The 23,565-nt window shown below is 37.2% G+C and overlaps 1 protein-coding gene across 3 annotated transcripts in view; it reads right to left on the bottom strand.

The window, feature by feature from the left end:
• Positions 1-5,016: 5,016 nt before the first annotated feature.
• Positions 5,017-23,565, bottom strand: part of LOC137092772 (A disintegrin and metalloproteinase with thrombospondin motifs 2-like) — a 262,031-nt gene continuing 243,482 nt past the window's right edge. For 2 of the 3 annotated variants that reach the window (XM_067457210.1, XM_067457211.1), the window contains 13 exons: positions 20,398-20,511; positions 20,161-20,306; positions 19,695-19,870; positions 18,315-18,448; positions 18,119-18,239; positions 17,541-17,621; positions 17,272-17,435; positions 17,027-17,192; positions 14,173-14,305; positions 13,510-13,717; positions 13,292-13,421; positions 11,597-11,686; positions 5,018-7,677 (listed from right to left, as the gene is read on the bottom strand). In XM_067457210.1, coding sequence (XP_067313311.1) covers positions 6,512-7,677; positions 11,597-11,686; positions 13,292-13,421; positions 13,510-13,717; positions 14,173-14,305; positions 17,027-17,192; positions 17,272-17,435; positions 17,541-17,621; positions 18,119-18,239; positions 18,315-18,448; positions 19,695-19,870; positions 20,161-20,306; positions 20,398-20,511 — 2,829 coding nt within the window. In that variant the 3' untranslated portion in view covers positions 5,018-6,511. Of the gene's footprint in view, positions 7,678-11,596; positions 11,687-13,291; positions 13,422-13,509; positions 13,718-14,172; positions 14,306-17,026; positions 17,193-17,271; positions 17,436-17,540; positions 17,622-18,118; positions 18,240-18,314; positions 18,449-19,694; positions 19,871-20,160; positions 20,307-20,397; positions 20,512-23,565 lie in introns of all 3 variants that reach the window. The other variant, XM_067457208.1, reaches the window with a different exon arrangement.

The following is a 23,565-nucleotide window of genomic DNA, read 5'->3' as shown; positions in this document are numbered from 1 at the left end:
GTTTTGGAAAGGTTTTAGTTTTATTTAGGGCCTATGTGATGTCAACAAGGGCGGAATTTCCTTGTACGAGCACTTCTTCAGGAAGAGCGGCTGCACACACATAAGACACGTTTCGACCGCAGGAACTTTACCCAGGAACCAGGAACTTTGGGTGGCACTCGGTGTGTTTAGACCGCAGGAACCAGGGTCTAAATAAAGTTCCGGGTAAATATTTCCCCCTCCAAACCTGCTCCAAACGGCCCTGCTCGCGAGGTAGTACTTTTTCAAAGTTCAGGAACTTTTGAGGGCGGGACTTGGGCGCTGAACATGCTGATTGGTTGATCTCACGCAGCATTTTATTTCAACCGGGATTTTTAAGTCTTTTGCGAGGTTCGGTCTGCGTTCAGTAAATATCAGTCTTGCTCTCTGATGGCGCGCGTTCATCTCAGCCATCTCACGTTCAATGTCCGTAATAGCTGATAATAATATACATTGTCATTTTAAATCTAGCTTTACAAGCTTTCTGAATATGCTGCATGCTGCTGAATCTGCATATAGTGCTCTTTTCTTTAGTTGTTAATTACCTCTTTAGTAAACCTAACATTATACATAACCAGCAAAAGCAGCACAGCTTGAATCTCTTCCATACTCGTTATTCATTTGTTTACAGTCACCATGTAAACGACCTGACCGATTACTTTTAAGTGTGTGTCCTTACATGACGTGACAGCGCGCGCCGCGGTCATGCTGACAAGAGAGGAAAGTTCATTTTTCTGAGGGGTAAACTTTTTATTTCGTAAATTATGAAGATAATGTTGGAATAATGACACAGCGTATATTGCCCCAGGAAGTTTTTACTTTAACTGCGCCTGACAGAAGATTTTTTTTTTTTTTTCTGAGATGATTATTACACTTTTTTGATGCGACAGACAAACTGCATGTGACAAAATGATTGTGATTGAAAGTCATCACATGTAAACACCAGATCGGTTTAGATAACGTCTCATGTAAACAGTCCACTAAATCTTTCAATCGGTACAAAAAAGTCACTGAGTTGGAGGAGCAGTCGCGCGCAGTCATCACCGGACTAATTTGCCTAATCTTCTCGGATCGCGGTCGAAAGGCAGACAGTTGCAGGTCGGGGGAGAAAAGTTCCTGTGAAAAAGTTCCTGGTACAAATTGTTCCAGGTATTTTTGGTGGAAACGGGGCTATACACACACGTTGACCAGATCAAGAGAGCAAAAGCACGCCCATCAACGAGCTTTGCTCGGCTTTAGGAAAGTTGCAAAATCAACAATGTCACCAAAGTGTGGGTTGAACCCAGGCTCATTGGAAATACGTGGCTCTGCCTACATTTTTGCAAAACCCAAAATATGTACCTCCGGGTACGTTTATCTGCACTTTTGGGTGAAACGTCCACCGGAGGCGCTAAGTGGTAATATCTCATCTCATGAAATGGTGTATGTATGGCACGCTAATTCGTATGCCATTTTGTCGTGCTAACAAGCGTGTTTATGAACGCCGTTTCATTCTATCCCCCTGCACTGCCCCTACCCATCACACACACACACACACACACTGCCCCTAAATCTACCCATCACAAGAAACATTCTGCATTTTTACATTTTCAAAAAAAAAAAAATTTAGTATGTTTATATATCCATTTACCGAGTGGACACACACATATTCAGACACATTTTGAACGCGTAACTTAATCCCTTCCCTAAACCTACCCATTTGTGTTTTATAAAAAAAAAAACAGTATAACAGGCAGATACGACTGCATGCATAATTTATTCAGAAAGTACAAATACTCCAAGTGTTCTGAGGCCAAACGATTGATTTGTGTGAAGAAAATCCCCCAAAACGATCAGTAACGTTGAATCCATCCGCCGAATATTAATACATTTCAAATATTGCCGCCGGAAGAAACGTCAGGTCAGCGTTGACAGCATTGGCTGTCGTGTGTCTCGTGACCAATTGTGCCATTACGTCAGCTTTGATTGTAAAATGCCGTTGGCTCTCGTGTGTCTCGCGACCGATCGCGTCATTCTAATCTTGCGCGTGTGTGTGTTCTGTTCGCAAAGGAGCGCGATTAAGATCAACTCGGTTCTTCACATGAAGATATTGTATGACTTCAGAAGACTTGGAATGCAACATGAGTTAATACTTTTATACATTTTTGGTCAGTTTTTGCAAAAAATACATGTGACTGTACATTTATTTGCCTGTTACGTGTTTTATATTGAGAGTTGGTAGGTTTAGGGTAGGAGTGGAGTTAGTTGCTCCAAAATATAAAATTAGGCTATAACGTTAAATATTAATTCTGATGAATATTCATGCAGGTTGGCGTGTGTATGTTTACTCGAAGTCATGATGTCATGTTGCGTATCTGGATCTGGAACATAGACCGTAAAAAAATCTGGAATGGAGAAAAAATATTACCACTTAGCACCTCCGGTGGACGTTTCACCCAAAAAGTGCAGGTAAACGTTCCTGGAGGTACATAATTCGGGTGTTGCAAAAATGTAGGCAGAGTCACGTATTTCCAATGAGCCTGGGTTGATGTTTTTGGTTGTCAGGGCAAGATAACCCTGTTCAGCTTCCCAAAGAACCCAGCGCTAAGCGGAAAGTGAATAAATAAATAATGAAATGAATAAGGCATTTATTTAGTGCTTCCATATGTACTACACCCAAAGCGCTTTACACTCATGAAAGGGTCTCTCCTCAACCACCACCAGTGTGCAGCATCCACTTGGATGATGTGACGGCAGCCACAGTACAACGGCAGTCGTGCGCTCACCACACACCAGAGATGAGAGAGGGTGATGGAGCCATTTCAGTGGATGGCGATTATTAGGAGGCCATGATTGGTAAGGGCCAATCAAGGGAATTTAGCCCGGACACCAGGGTACACCCCTACTCTTTTACGAGAATTGGCATGGCATTTTTAATGACCACAGAGAGTCAGGATTGACATTGGTTTAACGTCTCATCCAAAGGACGAACATTGCATGGAGTTTGGGACAGTGGATGGAGTTTGTTTTTTTGGAGACGCAACTAAGCTGCACAAATGTTTTTGTTTGTTTCCTGCATATCGGCAAGGATTGTTTTAAAAACAAGACTCAGTTCAACTCCTGATTTGCAGATCACCTTTTGCTGAAAGATGGAGCGGTCCCAATGAAAGGTTCACGTTATGTGTTGGAGTAAAACTTCTTCAAATGTCCGTTTGTTGTTGGCTATCGGCGCATATGTGCACATCAAGTAAACAACATGAACTTGACTCTTTAGCTCGGCCCACACGATACACCTTTATTTGTAAAGATTTGGTACAACGTATCTGTCTTTTATAAATAGCTAAAAATATGATAAAGATTTTTCAGATATATGAAGGATGCAATACTACTCTCTAGGTATTAAAGATTGACATGATATTGGCAGAAACTGTGTGATACCCCCCTTTTAATAAAACATCATGTGGAAAACAGCTCAGAATTAAAAGGGAAATATTCATATTGAAATATATGAATTTTGCTGATGTTGGTAGGCCAAACTTGGCAAGAAGTTTTGAATTGTTCTCTTAGGGAAAATTTCTTATGAAACTCTAGGGGAAACACTGGTGTCTTTTTCTCAACAGGAGACCTTAGCAGACCTTATGATTTGATCTCCATTTCTTTTTATTTGTGATTCTTAATTCATATGGGTTCTGTTTCTTACTGTTCTTAGATCCCGCATCTGTATCGAAGGGATGTGGTTAGTACATCCAGACTTTTACCTGTGGTGAGGATGAAAGCTAATGAAGTGGATGAAGTGAGGCGAGGCGCCCTAGCAGAGGTACATCTCTAATTTCTTCTGTTCAAATTAGCCCAGTTCTTTCTCAAAAACACCTTCATGCCAAAATGTAAAATAATGAGAAAAGTACATTTTCAAGTCTTTTTTAAGATTCTGTATAACTTACTTAGTTAAACAGCTGTAAAAGTTGCATATGCAAATTTTTAAGCACAACATGTGCAAAGAATAATAAATTGATATATAGATGAAATAAAAAATGAAAGTGGTGATATGTACACTATATTGCCAAAAGTCAAATCATTGAATTCAAGTGTTCCACTTCCATGGCCAAAGGTATAAAATCAAGCACCTAGGCATGCAGATTTCTTCTACAAACATTTGTGAAGGAACGGGCCGCTCTCAGGAGCTCAGTGAATTCAAGCATGGTACTATGATAAGTTGCCACCTGTGCAAAACGTCCATCTGCGAAATTTCCTCACTTACTAAATATTCCATGGTCAACTGTGGTATTATAACAAAATGGAAGCAATTGGGAACAACAGCAACTCAGCCACGGAGTGGTAGAACATGTGAGGGTGTGCATGCTAAACCACACATTTCGCAGAAGTCACCAACTTTCTAGTCTGAGTCACTATTTACAGACCTCCAAACTTTGTGTATCCTTCAGATAAGCTCAAGAACAGTGTGTAGAGAGCTTCATAGAATGGGTTTCCATGGCCAGGCATCAAAGCCTTACGTCACCAAGTGCAATGCAAAGTGAGGGATACAGTGGTGTAAAATACACCGCCACTGGACTTTAGAGCAGTGGAGACATGTTCTCTGGAGTGACAAATCACAAACACCTTTGAGATTAATTATAATGTAGATTGCAAGCCAGGCATTCTCATCCAACATCAGTGCCTGACCTCACAAATGTACTTCTAGAAGAATGGTCAAAGATTCCCATAAAAATACTCCTAAACATTGTGAAAAGCCTTAAAAGTGGAAGCTAGTGTAGCTGCAAAGAGTGGGCCAACTCTATATTAAATCCTACAGATTAAGAATGAGATATCATTAACGTTCATGTGCATGTAAAGGCAGGTATCCCAAAACTTTTGGCAATATAGTGTATATGTTTGTTTTAGCATCTATATTAAAAAGGTATAACCTTTAAAGTAATTCTATCGACACTAAAAAAAAGGTCTGTAAAAGCACAAGAAAATGTATAAGAGGAATGTAAAACTCTGAAACTCTTGCAATATAGAACATTTATTTCTGTTTTTGACATTTTCTTCTGCTTTTTACATAATGATGGAGTCTTTGCGATCTTTGAGTAAGGGCTGTGGAGCACTCTCATAATCATCAGCTCACAAATAAAATCATATATCTTCTTGACCTGACAAAGTCTCAACATAAGCTTCATCCCAGTGAAAGGAAATATATTCACAAGCATAACATTAAAATCTGTACGTATTTACTAGTAGTGCATCCCTGAATTATTCAAATCACTCGCCAGCGAAAACAACCCTGTCATTTTTTCATCACAGATACATGCAAGTCAAAACACATGAGACAGTGAAATAGGTAAGGATATTGAGTCATGAAGATGTTATATACTGCCTATCATTTCTGGCTATATGAATATAAACTTAACTCTGATTTACTTCTCTGGGGGAAATTAGTGCCATTCATTTTACATACTGAAAGAGCATTTATTGTAGAAATATTTTCAGTATCCTCACAATGTACCGAATTGCCATATCACCATGGGTTCTGTATATTTGACCCTGTTTAATATGATCAGACATTTTTATGATCAAATCTGCAGTTGAAACATATCCTAGCCAACATGTTCATTTCTGAATGGTTTCAACGGAATAAAATAGTAATAGTAACACAAATTTTATGCTACTGTAATTTACTGATAATACAGTATGTGCCTATTGTCTGTATTTGGGAAAAACAAAGGATTATTCATTTAACTATTTGTCAAATGTTTTTAGTTAACCCAAACATGGAAATACTCTCATTATTCACTCACTTTCTTGTTGACTTCCCTTTCTTTTTCATGCTGTTTTTTCTTTCATTAAGGGAAGTGGATGGGGAGAAGCAGTCAAGCTTCAAAATAGAACGATAAATTGCTATAAAATTGTTGATAAAACATTTGAATATCCTGAAATGTGAATATTTAAGATTTGTGTTTTATGATCCATTATAATAATATTATTTTTTTTTGCACCAAGCTACTAAAGGCCTTCAGAAGACTGGAAAATTACTTGTATGATGCTTTATTGTCATTTGGGGCTTGATAGCTCCTCATTTGCATTCAGTTATATGGTATGGAAAACTATTTAAAATGTTATGCATCAGAAAAAAAGCTGATGCATAATACTGATGAAGCTGATGAATAAAACGTTATGCATCAGGAAGAAATTCATACAGGTTTGGAATGACATTAGGTTGAATAAATGAATAACATTTTTGGCTGAATGAATTCTTTAAAATGATCATTCATTCAGAATGAGAACATCAGTGAAACCTCCTAAAAGGACATTGCTGGGGTTCAAATACACTGTGCAAACACATGCTAGTGGTTTTGATCCACAAAGATCAGTTTGCCATGTCACTAAAAGAGGTAAAAGCATCAGTTCATTAAATATTTTGGCCATTTTCCAGTTCTTGACCCAAGCACCAAGACGAAGTCTGAAATCAGAAGTAGCATTTGGCAGCTGTATCTCTATAAGAGAAACTGGACAGGGCTCAGATCCCCTGTGCTCTTTTCATCCGTCTCAAAAAGTTTCGCTTCTCCTCAAGCAGTTCCTGGATGCGCTTATTCCGTGTCTTCTCACGCAGAAACACACGCCCTCTCCTGGGGATGATGTTATTTGGAGGAAACTCACTGTCCAACGGGATTATTCCATACGGTATATCAATAGCGTTGCTCTCGCTCGTCTCTTGCGCATTATTTGGTTGTCTGCTCATCTTTTCTGTGCTGGATGCTGTTGTACTTGAGCGTGGTGTGCTGGAGGTTGTAGAAATAGAGGTTGTTGCCATTGGAGCAGATGTCGCTGGGATGCTGAAGACCATATTCCCTGAGGTTGTTAATTCATTTTCATTTACATAATACTCTGTCGTTGGCTGCAGCACCACAATGTTGTCCACATTTGGTGTACCACTGCCCTCATCAAACTCTTCAAACTGGACGGTGGTGCTGGGATTTAGGGTGGCGTCATTCACATCACTAAAAATGGTGGGGTTAACAGTGGTAACAGGTAATTTGGTTCCGGAGGTTGTTAATACCTTTTTATTCAGTCCATACTCTGTCGTTGACTGCAGTGCCACAATGTTGTCTACATTTGGTGCACCAGTACTCCCATTAAACTTTTCAAACTGGACGGTGCTGCTGGGAATGAGGGTGGCGTCATTCACATCACTGAAAACGGTGGGGATAACAATGCTAACTGGTAATTCTGAGCTGTTTCCCTCTTCATTTCCAGGTGTGGATGTGTTCCTAGTTTCTGTAGTAATGGCAAAGGATGTGCTCTGTTCTGGAACGAAATCTGGAGTTGCATGCTTATAGATAGGAGTTGTAGTATACGGGTAAGTGGGCATTGTTATGTATCCGTGAGTATCAGTCGACGTTGCTAAGGCTGTATATAACCATGGTGTGCTCATAGAAGTGGCACTTTTACCTTCTGTAGATGCAGTGGTGGACTCTGTGTGTGTGGGACTGTAAGTTATAGTGGATTGTCCTTTAGTGGTTATTTCTGATTTGGATGGTGGCCTACTTGTGATCACAACGCTTTTTGTGGAATGGTCAACCTTGCAGGACTTGCAGCACATGCGCTGGAATCCTGGAAGGGAACAATACTGCAGCAGCGCCTCCATGCGACAGAACGCAGAGCGGTCACCGTGACAACGCAGTCCTGCAAAATAGGAGAGGGATATAAGACATATTTACTGTATGTATGCTGAAATAATACAAAAACAACTAAAATACATATAGGTTACACTATCGTAATTAAATCGAGTTAGATCAAGTTAACTCTTTTTACAATCTATGATTTAAAAGAGGATCTTAATGACTGAAGCAAAGCCGATAAAACATGTCTTCTAATCTTGTTTTGTGCTTTTGACAAGCATGTTTAAACAAGAAAAAAGCACAAATCTTGAGAGAAGCGTGAGTTAAGTCAAAGGCAGAAAAGAAGTTATGAACTGACCATTAGGGCAAATCTGTGAAGATAGAGATGTACACTCCTGGCCAAAAATTGGCCAAGCCAAAAATGGCACAATATTTAGTGGTCTTAACCATTTTAATCACAAATCCCTTATCAGAAAATAACAACAATTGCACAAATACGGTAGATAAAGTAACAGAACGGAATAGCTATCCCTAACTTGTAGCCAACTTTTTCAAGAAGAGTCACTGTTCCAGTCAATGCTTATGGCTTCTGACAGTTAAGAGTATTGTCACCCAGTTCCCTTGAGTTTCATTTTGATGCCCAATATTCACTATACGGTTCAAACCTGGACTCTGACCACACACAATGACACCTTCTTTCCTCCATTCTTCACTGTGGTGGAAATGCATTTATTATTATATTTCTTAGCAGATTTTTGAAGACACCACTCTGGAGCATCACCATATAATCGTGTTTCATTGTGATTCATCACTCCACATGCAAATACCCATATTCTACCAAAAACTCCATTCTGTCTTCAATGTTTTTCTGAGACGGCAATGGCTTTTTTTAAGTAGTGCATTTATTATTATTTTTTGCCCAGGAGTGTATGTGAAGCTAAGTAGATAGAACATGTCTTCTAAGCATGTTTTGTGCTTTTGAGAAGTGTGTTTGAGCAGGAAATGTAAATTATTAAGAGCAGCATGCGTTAAGGCAAAAGCAAAAAATAAATTATGAACTGATAATTGAACAAACGTGAAGAAAGGGATGTAGTTAACAAGCAGTTTTTTCCCTGTGAATGTGGTTATTTATAGACTATGAATGTAGTTATTTATCCTTAAGAAAATGTATTCGATTTATTACATAATGCTTGGCTAAACTATTTTGCAAGATCCTCAAATGTATACTCATCAAAGTAATTTTCAATCACTGACGGCATATCTAGAGAGCAGGGTGGTCTATATGATGCAGATATATACATAATCCAATTTAATTATATCGAAGTTCACCCACAGAAGATTTGTAGAAAGTAAAATTGTGCAAATACATCACACAAATGGGTATTATTGCCTTAACCCAATTTACAATGGTAAGCCTACAAGAATGATTTATATTTGTAGCACAAGTGACATAAAAAAATTAACCCACAAATTTACATTCAACCATAAATAGCGAAAGAGAGTCCAATGTTCTGTATTGCACCTTTAAATTAAATGGGGAAAAAGTCCACTTTCAGAGAAATAGACAGAAAGAAGAACACTAACACAGACAGGGAAAAGCCAGAAGAGAAGATTTCTGCTTTTATAATACTTTTTTATTCCTACTTTTGCAGTTGATCATGACAGAAACTGAAACAATGAAATGCACTCCCACCCCCACCCTTTAAACATACAGATAGAGTTATCTTCTTCAGAAAAATAAATCAACTGTATTGAAAGGTACAAGGTCACAGTAACTTTGGTTAAACACTTCATTACTTTGAGAACAATTAATCCATTGGTAATTCAGATGAACAGGTAAATAAATAAATAAATAGGTCATTAGTTAAATAAAATACAGGATTTCCATGATGATGTAAAAACTGGCATGGCACATACAAGTGTCATATATTAAACATTTACAAAACATTAATAAAGTTTCCCTGATAAATCAAAGTGCATATAGACGCAGTGCACGTAAGTCCATCTGAATGTTCCCCAGACATTTCCCCCACAACAGCCAGCCAAGACGCAGTTAGGCCAGTGAAGTAACATGACAGTTACTCATAGTATATAATATTAGCATTTTTTTTCTTCATATAAGTAAGGAGATAACAGTCATAAATGTTATTAAATACAGTAAACACCTATGTTTATTTACAGTATCTCACTGCAAGGTCTGGCTTTTCCTAGTGTTTTCTTCACGGCTTTGAGCATGAAAAATTCGGATAGCTCGCTACATAGTCACAACAGAAATGTGTTTCACGATACAATGACACGTCTGAAGTGATAAAGAGATGCTGAGTGTAGGTTTTCATTAAAACGCTCCCCGCAGCCAATGGGTTTGCCACTGTTTCAGATGTGTTATGATGATTGGTTGATCAGTTGGTTCTATTTCAGGTTTTGTTTGAAGCTGCCTCTGGTTTCTGTGTGCTAAGCCAACACTTTCACAGATAAATGCCGATACATTCAATTGTAGTGTAAGGCATTGTTCTTACCCTCTATGTCTCCCTTTTCCCACCCCCAAAAAGAATGAGCTCGGATGTGGATGAAAGTTCATGAGGTATATTTATGTGTGGTTTGTCTTTCGTATGGCCACTGGTAACCATTGTTAAAACGCATGCTGGCAGACACACACGGACGCACACTCATGTCAGAAACACTCGCGCACACGAAGGCGTGATGAAAACACGCTGCTCTCATCGACACATGGAGATATTTAAATGTGCATGAATCCCTCTCGTTCAGGATGAATCCGATTAAATGAAACCACTTCTCTCTGAAAAAACAACAACAACAACAACAACAAAAAACTAAGAGGCAACTGGCTGAGCGAGTCCTGCATAATATAGGTCTTCCCCTTCCCCCGAAACACTTAACTTCTGTTATTAAATAGCAATAGTTCTGTATTTATGTAAAATCAATAAAAAAATACACGTAACAGTCAAGAATTAAAGCGATCAATAGCAGTCAAAATGTTAGGCTAATAAGCTACAGCTTATTCATGGTAAAACAAATTATTAATATTTCATATTATTGGTACCCATATAGATTTATAGTCATATATAAATACAAATATATTTATATGTTTGTTTAAAGTCTGCAAGCACAAATAAGCTGCATTTATTGAATTTGTTAACAGTCAAAGAGAGGATGGAGGATGAGGTGGTTATGGCATTCGAACGTGTGTAGTAAAGCGACCCTGTTTAGCAAGTTCCACCTCATGTTCACCATCGGCCACCGACACGTGTGATGGCGGTTCAACAGTACATCCCATGTTAACATCTTGTAAGTTTGAGTGTTTGTTTTTGTCCCATCGGTTTTCAAAATGAACTAGGATGTGGAATGAGCACTTAGCAAAGATTTCCTCATTGTGACAAGTTCACATTCACAATAAAGCTTGATATTTTTTTTTTGTCTTTTTTTTCTTTTTTAATCTTTTAGCCACTTTTCATTTTTATTTTTTCCCCTTTCACACCTGCAGCTCAGGCAGGTAAAACAGCATCCGCCTCGAGAGCGTGAGCCATATAGAAACAGCTTGCAGAGGGCAGTGATTCAAACAAACGCGTCGCCCCTGCGGAAACCTCAGCGCAATCATTAGCTCCGCAAGCCGCCCATTCGACCACAAAGCCCCTCCTTTAACGAACATCCCCCGAATTTTGTACAAGTTTTGTTTTGTCAACAATTTCTCACTGGCCAGCGTTCACAACACAGAGCTCCACAAAGGAGAGAGAGAGAGAGAGCGAGAGACAGAGAGAGAGAGAAACAGAGAAACCTCCCCCTATCGGAAACGCCCTGTAAAAGAGGACCACCACCCAGGAAAAAGAGAAGCGTGCAAGCCTCAGAAGAGGGAGGCAGTCAGGGGAGTTTGCCTTGTAAAGCCAGGCAGAGTGACAGAGGGAAGGTCCAGCTGAGAGAGGTGAGACAGCGCAGCGCGACAACGTGGCTGGAGAGAGAAGCTTTACTTGACATCCTCTGCACGGGGTATTTGGGGTCGTGACGTGACAGCCACTGTATCAGGAAGTTGCCGTGGTTGTTGAAGTCAGAAGTGCTCCCTGTCGCGTATGGGAAGAGGAGCAAGTGGGACCGGGAAGGAGTAAGCCCGGGAGACGGAGAGAGAAAAGAAAGAGAAAACTCGTCAACTATATTAGTGCATTTGTTAATGTCATGGATTAGTCTGTTATTTCTGCATTAAAAAAGTAAGCTTGAAAGATCATTAGTACTGTGTGTGAAAAATCAAATTCCCACTAGCAGTCGGAAGATGACATGCTAGGTAAAAACTGTACTGCTAAGCAAAGGTGTTTTGTGGATGATAAACTGTGGATGATAAAAAATAATATGCAATGCTACTATTTTGAAAGTGTAATATTTTACAAGCGTTTTGAATTATGTGTAACTATGCATTTTGTTAGTTTACAGTTTTTCTCAGTCCCTTTGGTACATTTCTCAGATCAGAATTGAAATTCTCAAAACTACCTGTTCAATTGTCACATCATTGTGTCACTTGTGCACATCAAAAAAGCAGTTTCTAATTTCTTTGAACAAGTTGCAAATGCGTTGGTACATCCATGCAAAAGATTATGTACAATTCTCTGTTAATTCCTAAATTATCAGTTGCTTAGGTCATGTTGATCAAAATGTATCATATTGGGTCTCTGTTGAATAGCCTCACCCCCCAACAACATTTAGGCACAAGCTCATAGCATAAGTCTTTGCATGCAAAATGGTTGAACAAGTTATCATAATATGTCAAGCATATATATATATATATATATATATATATATATATATATATATATATATATATATATATATATATATATATATATATATATATATATATATATATATATATATATATATATATATATATATATATATATATATATAAACTATATAATGTGAACTATATAAGGTTCACATTTGTTAACATTAGTTAATGCATTAGATATAATTAACTAAAAATTAATAATTTTTTACAGGATTTATTAATCTAGGTTTATGTTAGAAATGTAGGAATATACTATCGTTCGTTGTTGTGGTCAGTAAGATTTTTAATCATCAGTGATACAAGATTTATATTTCAAAAGAATGCTGTTCTTTTGAACTTTCTATTTAGCTAAACATAAATGTTTCACAGTGTCCACCAAAATATTAAGCAGCACAACATTGATCATTTGTAAGAATTGTTTCTTAAGCACCAAATCAGCCTATTAGAATGATTTCTGAAAGATCATGTGATACTGAAGACTGGAGGATTGATGCTGAAAATTCAGCTTTGAATCACAGGAATAAATTACATTTTAAAATATATTGCTCACAATATTACTGTTTTTACTGTATGATTTTATTGTAAAAATGCAGCCTCTGTGAGCATAAGAAACGTCATTCCAAAACCTTTTTTTTTTTTTAATTAAAAGCTAAATTCCATACTTTTGAACAGGAGTGTACAATAATTTGGTTAGACTACTAGACAACTTTATTGTAAAGTGTAACCAGTTATATACACTCGCATCTTAAATATGTGGCATGCATTTTCAAATAGTTAAACTGACTCCCAATGCAGGATTACTTTTAATCTTGGTGTTGACTTTTGGGTTGTTATTTCAGACTTATTAATAAAAGTAAATGTAAGTGTGACCTGAAAGTAAAATACGCACTTGGGCAGGGATCTATTCTGCAGGGTCTTAATGCAGCTGGTTTGGAGTCCAGACAGAGTCCAATGGTGTTGTCACGGGTGTGGCAAAGCACCTGCCTCTCCTGCGTTCCATTACCACACGTCACCGAGCACTACAACGGCACACACACAAACAGAATGTCAAACTAATCCAGCATTCAGATCTATACTGATATCAACAAAGCATATTCATGTCTGTACCTGTGACCAAGGGCCAAGCCTCCACTCAGCAGGGCACAGTTTGCGATTGCATTCTTTGCGGGATTCTGGGCGCTCGTCGTTGCAGTAGCGACTGCGGATGGATTTGTACTTGTCGTCGCCCAGAGGTTCGACGCAGCGCACGGAACGTGTCTGAGTGCCTGTCTTCCCACAAGACTTACTGCATTCTCCCCACTCTCCAGCTACCCAGCTAAACACATACAATCCAACACACAGTCAATGTTGATTCAGGTGCTGCTAAATTGTTGTGTTATGCAAGATAGAACAGTATCACAATGACATCTACTGGACATAGACTATATATGCAGAAAATTAGACCACAATTTGTAAAATATGTGTAGTGTAGTGTTACTTTTTGCATTAAAAATCACATTGATTATTTTTTTAGAAGCCTTTCTGGATTGTACTGTACATTACATCACAGAGAACAATGTATCACATGATCAAATGCAAACTTTTTGACAAATTAAAATCATTTCTGTGTTGTATTAAGCACTGATGATTAAAAAACAAAAATGTGCCAATTTTAATGATAACAGCAAAGTTAGAATATTAGCAATTCCGACTTCAAAAACTATCTGATTAAGCAACTCTAATAGACATCTCTGATTTGGGGATGAGCGTTCTTTTGGTGCGCAAACTCACATAGGCTGAACACACTCTCTCAGGTAACAGTCTCTAAATAGGGGCGGAGGCAGCTTGATTTTCTCACAGAATCTGCGATGGACCATCCTCATCTCTATGTTCTTACGGCAGCCATAACGCGTCACCTGAATGCCTTAAGAATGAAGTGAATGAAATATTCATGAACAAGAAAAGAGAAATTTTGAATAGTATAATAAAAAATAATATATGATAACATTCAATTGGACTAACTATTTTCAGAACTGTGGTTCAAGAGACTTTTTTTTTTTTACTCATGATACTTCATGAAAAGACAAATACAATAAAAATAAATAAAAATAACCATATATTGTCATATTGGTTCCCACAGAAAGTTTTGAATGGAATAAATAACAGGATAACATGAATATAGTGCTGAAATATTTTTGTCAGGCAGCAAAAAACAAAAAAAACAAAAACAAAAAAAACATGGAATTAGCATTTTATCACTTTCGTTTCCATTGGCAAATGCAATACGTTTTTGGTTAAATGCCTTAAGAATTTTTTTGTAATATTTTGCTTTAACTTATATTTGTGTTGCACTGTGTACACTGTGTTGTTTTTAAATTTGCGGAATTATCATCTTTACGTGTATTGTAGATCGGCACGGCACTTTTTTGGGGAGTATACGTGGCTGTTATTCATTCACTGTACCGGTGTAGATACTGTACTTCGGAATCACAGATTTTATGTCTTGGAAGTACGACCAAAATAAGAATTTTCACCGGAAAATGTCACGTCTGTCACTTTTGTTCTGACCAACTGAGAAAAAAAGCATTACAATAAATTGTACTACCAATGGAAATCAAATCTAACTATGGCTTAGCTCATATTGAACCGTGCAGATTATTATTATTGTTATATTTTGTTCTCAAATTGTTAATGTTAACAACATCAGCATTTTGTGACTATGTGTATTTAGTGTGTAGCATTACCTTAAGATTTCAATTTCTGTACAGTCTAATATTTTGCTTTTGACTACGGGTGAATCTCCAGTTGTCACTGATGATTATAATTTGAACATTTCTGGATTACAATCAGGGCTTGATATTAACACCCGCCAACCTGCCAAATGCGGGTAGATTTCAGCTGTGGCGGGTATGGCAGCCACTCCGACTAGCCACTTTGGTGGGTTGAATATAATTTACAGCTCAATGAAATGCCATGAACGTCGTATCACAAAATTGGCTACAATTCAACTACAATTCTTTATACTTAGTGAAGGCGAGATAGGCGGAATCACGCTGAATGACACAACAAAAGCGATCTCTCGCGTGCACTCTCTCTCTCTCTCTCTCTCTCTCTCTCTCTCGTGTACACTCTGTCGCATGCGTGATCAGTTCTCCTTGCTCCTGAATAGTCAAATACACGCGCACACTGATGTCAAAATGTCCCTCGCATGAACACAGTCGGTTATGGCTTAAGTGTATATAAACAGGTGGGTAATAACTGGATATGTCACAAATATTACATCCATGCATTCAGCAGCCCAATTAAATACCTGTTTGTCATTAATGTTAATCAAACAACTACAGATGTTAAATAAATATATACATATTAAATAAATATGTATTAGTATCTGAATTTTTATTTTATTTTTTATTTTACTATTGTTTTTGTAATTTGCTTAGGGTATTTATATATATATATATATATATATATATATATATATATATATATATATATATATATATATCACTCTGTGTCAATGTCACTCTGCATTTGAAAGTTTGAAAAGGTTTTAATTCTTCTAAATCAAGTAAAATGACTCAAAATCAAGTAATTTACGCATGCCAAAGTCAACTTTAAACATATACAATGTAATTTCCAAACAGTAAAATTGTGGCCAGTGAAAATGCTGAGTGGCTAGTAACTTTGGAAAACCACTAGCCACAGTGGCTGGTGAGCAAAAAAGTTAATGTCAAGCCCTGATTACAATCTACCATCAAAATGAATGTATTAATTATTTCAGCTGCTGTGAGCAAAGGCTATAAATGATTCGCCACCTGCAGCATCCTCACATGTGATATAGCTAGCCGGACTGCTTCTTTATGTATACAGACGTGACGTAATGATGCAAAGATGTGCTTGATTTTCTTGCGGAATTCCACCAGTACTACTCAAATTATAACACATTATTACAAGCTTACCATTGTGAAATGTGCGAACATGGTCTAGTTCTAAGCAGTCTTTTAGGGTGGCACATTCCTACAAGTCTGTTCTTTCATGACGTAGCGCCACTTTGACTGTCAGAAAGAAATCTGCTGCAGAGCTCACTTCTATGTGGGCATAGCAAAAGTGTGAATCGACCGCAAAGGGGGCTCTAGTGTGCACCCTTCTGAAACGTAAAATGACAAATGGGGCACCCTAGTCTTGTGGACACGTCCACGCAGCAGCCATTGCAGACCGTACATATGAAGTGAGCCATAAGCTTTATGTTAATTTGTGAAGATAATCATAATGGAAAAAAAAATTAAGAATCTGAAAATGTTGTTGGTCATAGAACTTATTTCCTGCAATGATCCAAAAGGTGATGGAAAAATCATATTGGGTAATGTCAAGGATTCTAGGGGGGTGGTAACTTTCAGGTTGGCCTACAAAAAAAATGTCATCACAGTGGCACTCTATAGACTCTTTCCTTTTAGTTACTGTTGCAAGCTTGATAATATGGTGGATATCAGCAGTTGCTAAGATAAGAATGGTCAGTAATGTTTTAAGGAGGGACTTAGTAAAATGTCAGTTATAGTAGAAACTTTTTTAGAGAGGTAGGGGACTCTGCCTGTATACATATCAAACTATTCTCAGACAAATGTTTGTGGGGTTTGCAGTGATCTACCTCCTCCACAGGTCTTGGAACAAGGTGCCCATCTCTTCACCACCCAGGAGTATGGCAGGGCATTATCAGGGACCATGTTATTCTCATTGGCGCTTTCACTTGGTCTGTCATTGTCAGTGATGTATTTGATCGACACCTTCACTTTGGCCGATCCTTGCATTCGGATCTTTAAATAAAACATAATCAATTAAAACAAGTTAAAAGAGTGTGTCCATTCATGTGTGTGAATTCCTATGGGAGATTACCATGACAACCACATCGTTTTTAAGGGGGCCATTGGTTTGAATGGTGTCCTTGTTGTTTTTATTCTCATACTCCCATTCCAGACCTTTTTCAATAACTGAGCGTGTCTCTGGGTAGTCTCCAAGTGTGTTGAGAAAGAAATCACCAGATTCTTTATTCTTGACAGCTATTCAGCAGAAGAAAAAATTAAGAGAGAACCGCAATTAAGCAAAAATAGTGACCACTTCAGTGCTTACTGTATGAGAAACTACAGGGAATGATCAGGCTTTACCTAAAATGTGAGCAGTCCCATTAAGTTCCTGGATAAAGAGATGTCTCGCCCCTCTGGGAACTTCAAGCACCTTTATGACACCTAAACCAAATGCAAAACATTTTCAATTCAATATTACTATCCAACAATGTACTGAATTCACTGCATACTATTTGTATAGATACTTTTCAGTATTCAATTAATAATACCAACAAAAAAAATCCACTGAGCTTTTTTCTAAGCTGAACCCATTTTCTTGAAGTACTCCCTAAGATTTTAAATTAATATATCAATGATTAAATGACAAATTTGCATTGTCACAGTTCTCTGATGTCAGTTAACGGTCACTTGACGGTCACATTATGCTGCCTCCAAATAGACCTTATTTTGGCCAAGTTATTTGCAAAGGTAATATATATATATATATATATATATATATATTACCTTTGCAAATAACTTGGCCAAAATAAGGTCTATTTGGAGGCAGCATAATTAAGCTATGTCTGAAAAAGCCATTGTATCTGGATAATAAATCTATGGCGCCTTAAAATTCGGCCTCCACTAGGAACCAAGCTTACATGTGTGCTAAGGAGACGTACCTTTCTTCTCTACAAAGGTGAAGTTAAACTTGTGAGTCTTGCACTTGGTTCCGTCTCCCCCGCAAACACCGCACTTATCTTCCTGCAGAGCTGATCCAACCACATCATCACAGCCCACTTTCTGAAGGGAGAGAGACACCATAAGTAAAAAGGAACTAAGCACACACAGTTACAAGTGGTACACACAGTTATTTACCTCACAGTCTCCGTACACACACACACTGTAGGGATCTTTGTAGGAGCAGCGTGTCCCAGGTTCCACCAGAGTCTCCATGTTGACTATAGCTCGCGTCTCTTTGGATTGACAGAACAATTTGCAGCGTTGCTTAGCTATGGAAAACAAGACGAGAGATCCTTGAGTGATTGATTTAGACACGACAAAAGTGAAATTAAATTACAATCAATACCAGTTACAAAATGGACCACAATGTACAACGAGAATTGCACAACTAGTCCATCTTAGTCCTGACTTCGATAACGTTATTCCATGGTTTATACAAAAAATAAAACCATAAATAAGTCAGAATGGTCTCCTGATACTATTTACATGTTCTATAAATGCGTTGTATATTATATTATCATCCCATACAGCATCAGCGTGTACAATCCAAAAACTGAAAACTGGTCAAAGTACATTGGCTGTAAAGTACATTCTAAGTCCAGCTCAATATCCCATAAAGAACAAATGTTATCCATGAACAATGTGATAACTGTTGGATATCCCAGCAATTTAAAAATATTTACTTGCACACTGTGTAAAAATAAAAAAGCAGGACAACTCAACAAATCAAGGCCAATAAAAAAGTACATTTCTCTTGAGTGTAAGATAAAAAAATAACATTATCTCATCTAACCAAAGGCATCCAAGCCCATTTTATGGTATGGGACATAAACCACAAACATTCTTGTGTGAATTATTCGGCATTCAGTCATAATTGACATGACAGTAATAAAAAGGCTCAAAAAGTCCCTCTTTACAAGCATTACTGGATGTATTTGTGTTGATCATAAAACTAAGGCAGATGTCAATAGCGCTAAAGACTCTGGAGGGATTTCATGTTCTCAGTGATGTCATGAATGGTGTAGAAGTACACGTGGAAAAAAAGAGGGGGCTTCGAGTGAAATCACATTTTCATATGTGCCCACCGTGTAAGTGAGAACAGCTGTGTGGAAAGATGGATTACATCAGGGCTGTTGACAAACTGAATTTGATTTTGCAGGACAGGAGCGACAAACTATATGAATACAATGTACAATTTAAATGATTAAATATTACAGCAATACACTTTCAGAAAAAAACGGCTTTTCACAAAAGTACATCTTGGTATCTCACCCATCCATAAAGGGTTAGTATTAGTACATTAAAATTTAAATATTTTAATTTTCACGGGGGTTATTGTAGCTTAGGTTTGTGAAATTAGGTGTACTGTACTGTTTTAAGCTGCTCTTTTATTTAAAATAAAAAATAAAATAAATAATTCTGTCAGTATTGTGGCTGTGTGGCCAATGCTGTCTATTTGTTTTGTAGCTCAGTATCTACTGTCCACTGTACTGTGATGTCCACTGTATTACTTACAGTCAGGGTGTTCATAAGGCAGCCAGTGGTACCAGGTTTTCTGGTACACAAACTTGTTGTCCATCATGCTACATTGCTCAGCTCTGTAGTCATGGTATGGGTCCTTACACTCATGTGTATTACACATCTGGAACTTATAGCTTGGGCCGGAGCAAGAACGTCCACCATTAGCTGGACTGGAGGAGGTTAAAGAAATTGGAAGAAAAAAAAAGTGTTACATGTGAAAAATTAATTAGACGGACAGACGGACAGACAGCTAGAGATAGATAGATAGATAGATAGATAGATAGATAGATAGATAGATAGATAGATAGATAGATAGATAGATAGATAGATAGATAGATAGATAGATAGATAGATAGATAGATAGATAGATAGATAGATAGATAGATAGATAGATAGATAGATAGATAGATAGATAGATAGATAGATAGATAGATAGATAGATAGATAGATAGATAGATACCGTGGATTGTCACAAGTTCTTGTGCGAAACTGTACTCCCCTTCCACAGGAGCGAGAACAGGCGCCAAACTCACTCCACATCCCCCAGCCTCCATCCTGTTTTATGATGTCTGGAGTCAGCCACACACAGTGGCCTTTAAAACAGTGCTGAGAGAGGAAGAGACCAAAGCAAACACATAAACACAGAGGAAGCAAGTGAGTCTAACACATCAGGACATATCTGCATTAAAGGTGGTACCTTCCCATCTCCACATGTGGTACCATCTATGGGCGGTCCTTTTTTGGTCTTGCAGAAGAAGGGGTTGTCTGGGTGAGCACACCAAAGCTGCTTACAGGGGTCAAAGGTGCGATACTGAGAAATAAAGGAACAGAGAGTAGAAAATTCATTCTCAACCTCTCACACACACTCTGAATGAGAGTCGCAGCTGGTCAGATAGTCACAAGTCTAGGATCAATCTGAAGGATATAAGATTGGCTAAATAGTAAACTGTTCTTTACAAAGTTGATATGATGTGAAAATATCATCTATGTATCTAATATATATATATATACATACATATACCCGATTCCAAAAAAGTTGGGACACTGTACAAATTGTGAATAAAAACAGAATGCAATTATGTGGAAGTTTTAAATTTCAATATTTTATTCAGAATACAACATAGATGACATATCAAATGTTTAAACTGAGAAAAGGTATCATTTTAAGGGAAAAATAAGTTGATTTTAAATTTCATGGCATCAACACATCTCAAAAAAGTTGGGACAAGGCCATGTTTACCACTGTATGGAATCCCCTCTTCTTTTTATAACAGTCTGCAAACATCTAGGGATTGAGGAGACAAGTTGCTCAAGTTTAGGAATAGGAATGTTGTCCCATTCTTGTCTAATACAGGCTTCTAGTTGCTCAACTGTCTTAGGTCTTCTTTGTCGCATCTTCCTGTTTATGATGTGTCAAATGTTTTCTATGGGTGAAAGATCTGGACTGCAGGCTGGCCATTTCAGTACCCGGATCCTTCTTCTACACATACATGATGTTGTAATTGATGTGGTCAGGCACTGTCATGTTGGAATATGCAAGGTCTTCCCTGAAAGAAACAATGTCTGGATGGGAGCATATGTTGTTCTAGAACTTGGATATACCTTTCAGCATTGATGGTGCCTTTCCAGATGTGTAAGTTGACCATGCGACACCCACTCATGCAACCCCATACATTCAGAGATGCAGGCTTCTGAACTGAGTGCTGATAAAAACTTGGTTTGTCCTAGTCCTCTTTAGTCATGATGACATGGCATCCTAGTTTTCCAAAAAGAACCTCAAATTTTGCTTCGTCTGACCACAGAACAGTTTTCCACCTTCCGCAGTCCATTTTAAATTAGCCTTGTCCCAGAGAAAACGCCTGCGCTTCAGGCTCAAGTTTAGATATGGCTTCTTTTTTGACCTATAGAGTCTTAGCCGGCAAAAGCAAATGGCATGGTGGATTGTGTTCCCCGACAATGTTTTCTGGAATTATTCCTGAGCCCATGTTGTGATTTCCATTACAGTAGCATTCCTGTATGTGATGCAGTGCCGTCTAAGGGCCCGAGGATCACAGGCATCCAGTATGTTTTTTGGGCCTTGACCCTTATGCACAGAGATTGTTCCAGATTCTCTGAATCTTTGGATGATATTATGCACTGTAGATGATGATAACTAAAAATATTTGCAATGTTTCTCTGAGAAACTACCTTTGCTCCACTATTTTTTACTGCAACATTGGGGGAATTGGTGATCCTCTTCCCATCTTGACTTCTGAGAGACATGACTTCTATTTATACCCAATCATGTTGCCAGTTGACCTAATAAGTTGAAAATTGGTCGTCCAGCTGTTCCTTATATGTACATTTAACTTTTTCCGGCCTCTTATTGCTAACTGTCCCAACCTTTTTGGAATGTGTAGCTCTCATGAAATCCAAAATGAGCCAATATTTGGCATGACATTTCAAAATGTCAAGATATGTTATCTATATTCTATTCTGAATAAAATAGAAAAAAAAATCTATATTCTATTATGAAAAAAGTTTATGAGATTTGTATATTATTGCATTCATTTTTAATTCACAATTTGTACAGTGTCCAAACTTTTGGGGAATCGAAATATATATATATATATATATATATATATATATATATATATATATATATATATATATATATATATATATATATATATATATATATATATATGAATTGTGTTTCTTTGAAATGTGACAAATCAGACACTTGGTTTCTATAAAAAAATATAATATAATATAATATAATATAATATAATATAATATAATATAATATAATATAATTAATATAATATAATATAATATAATATAATATAATATAATATAATATAATATAATATAATATAATATAATATAATATAATATAATTGCAAATGAGTGTCACCTGCACATCAAACCGGTCTCGTATCTCTCATGAAGGAGCTCAGATGCATAAAATGAAGAGTGACAACAGTGAAGGACAAGAGAGGAGCAGGCCTGGATTTTACTTTGTGTTTTGTTTATGTTTTATATTGTTTATGTGTGTGCAGCAGAAGTCCATGAGGGGCTTTCTGCGTTACGGTGTTTATTTATTAATTAAAAGTGTTTAAACATTTACCGGTTCCCGCTTCTTCTTCCAATAACAATGAACTTCATTATAATATAATATAATATAATATAATATAATATAATATAATATAATATAATATAATATAATATAATATAATATAATATAATATAATATAATATAATATAATATAATATAATATAATAATATAATATAGTTAGTGACGTCATGTCACAATTATTAAGGCACAATGAAACAGTATGACACATTTTCAATAATGGGCAGGTTACATTTATGTAACAAAGCAATCTCATGCAGGCAAAACAAAACAATGACAAAAAGCTGTTTTCGTTATGATACAGCTTCTGACCAAGAGCACAGACAACAGAATGCTGGGCAGTGATGTGATATGGCCTCAAATGCTAAGCAAAAACTCTCTTTTTCCCCCCTCCCTTGGAGAGGCATAGTAGACAGGACTAGAATCTCTGGCTGTGGTACTAATGATGACACTCCATTTAGCAGGATCCTAAACCCAACAAGCGTTTCAAACACATCAAGACACTAAGTGCAAACTAATGGCTCACAGTTTTCAGCATTAGCCAACTGGCTGGTACTGTTATCTCAGATTGAATATTGTTTGGAGTTTGCCAAGCTAAATATTGCTAGGCCAATAGTTAGATGATTATTCAGCACCTGAATAGATTTTTAGATGTTTCAGGTATACATCTTTATCATGGGTAGCACTTTATATCACAGCCCTATTCCCCAGATACATACTTTGTACTTTTTATAGTAATTGCAATAACT

Source organism: Pseudorasbora parva, chromosome 11 (assembly GCF_024679245.1).
Source record: "Pseudorasbora parva isolate DD20220531a chromosome 11, ASM2467924v1, whole genome shotgun sequence".
NCBI lineage: Eukaryota > Metazoa > Chordata > Actinopteri > Cypriniformes > Gobionidae > Pseudorasbora > Pseudorasbora parva.
This window is presented reverse-complemented; position numbering and strand designations above follow the sequence as displayed.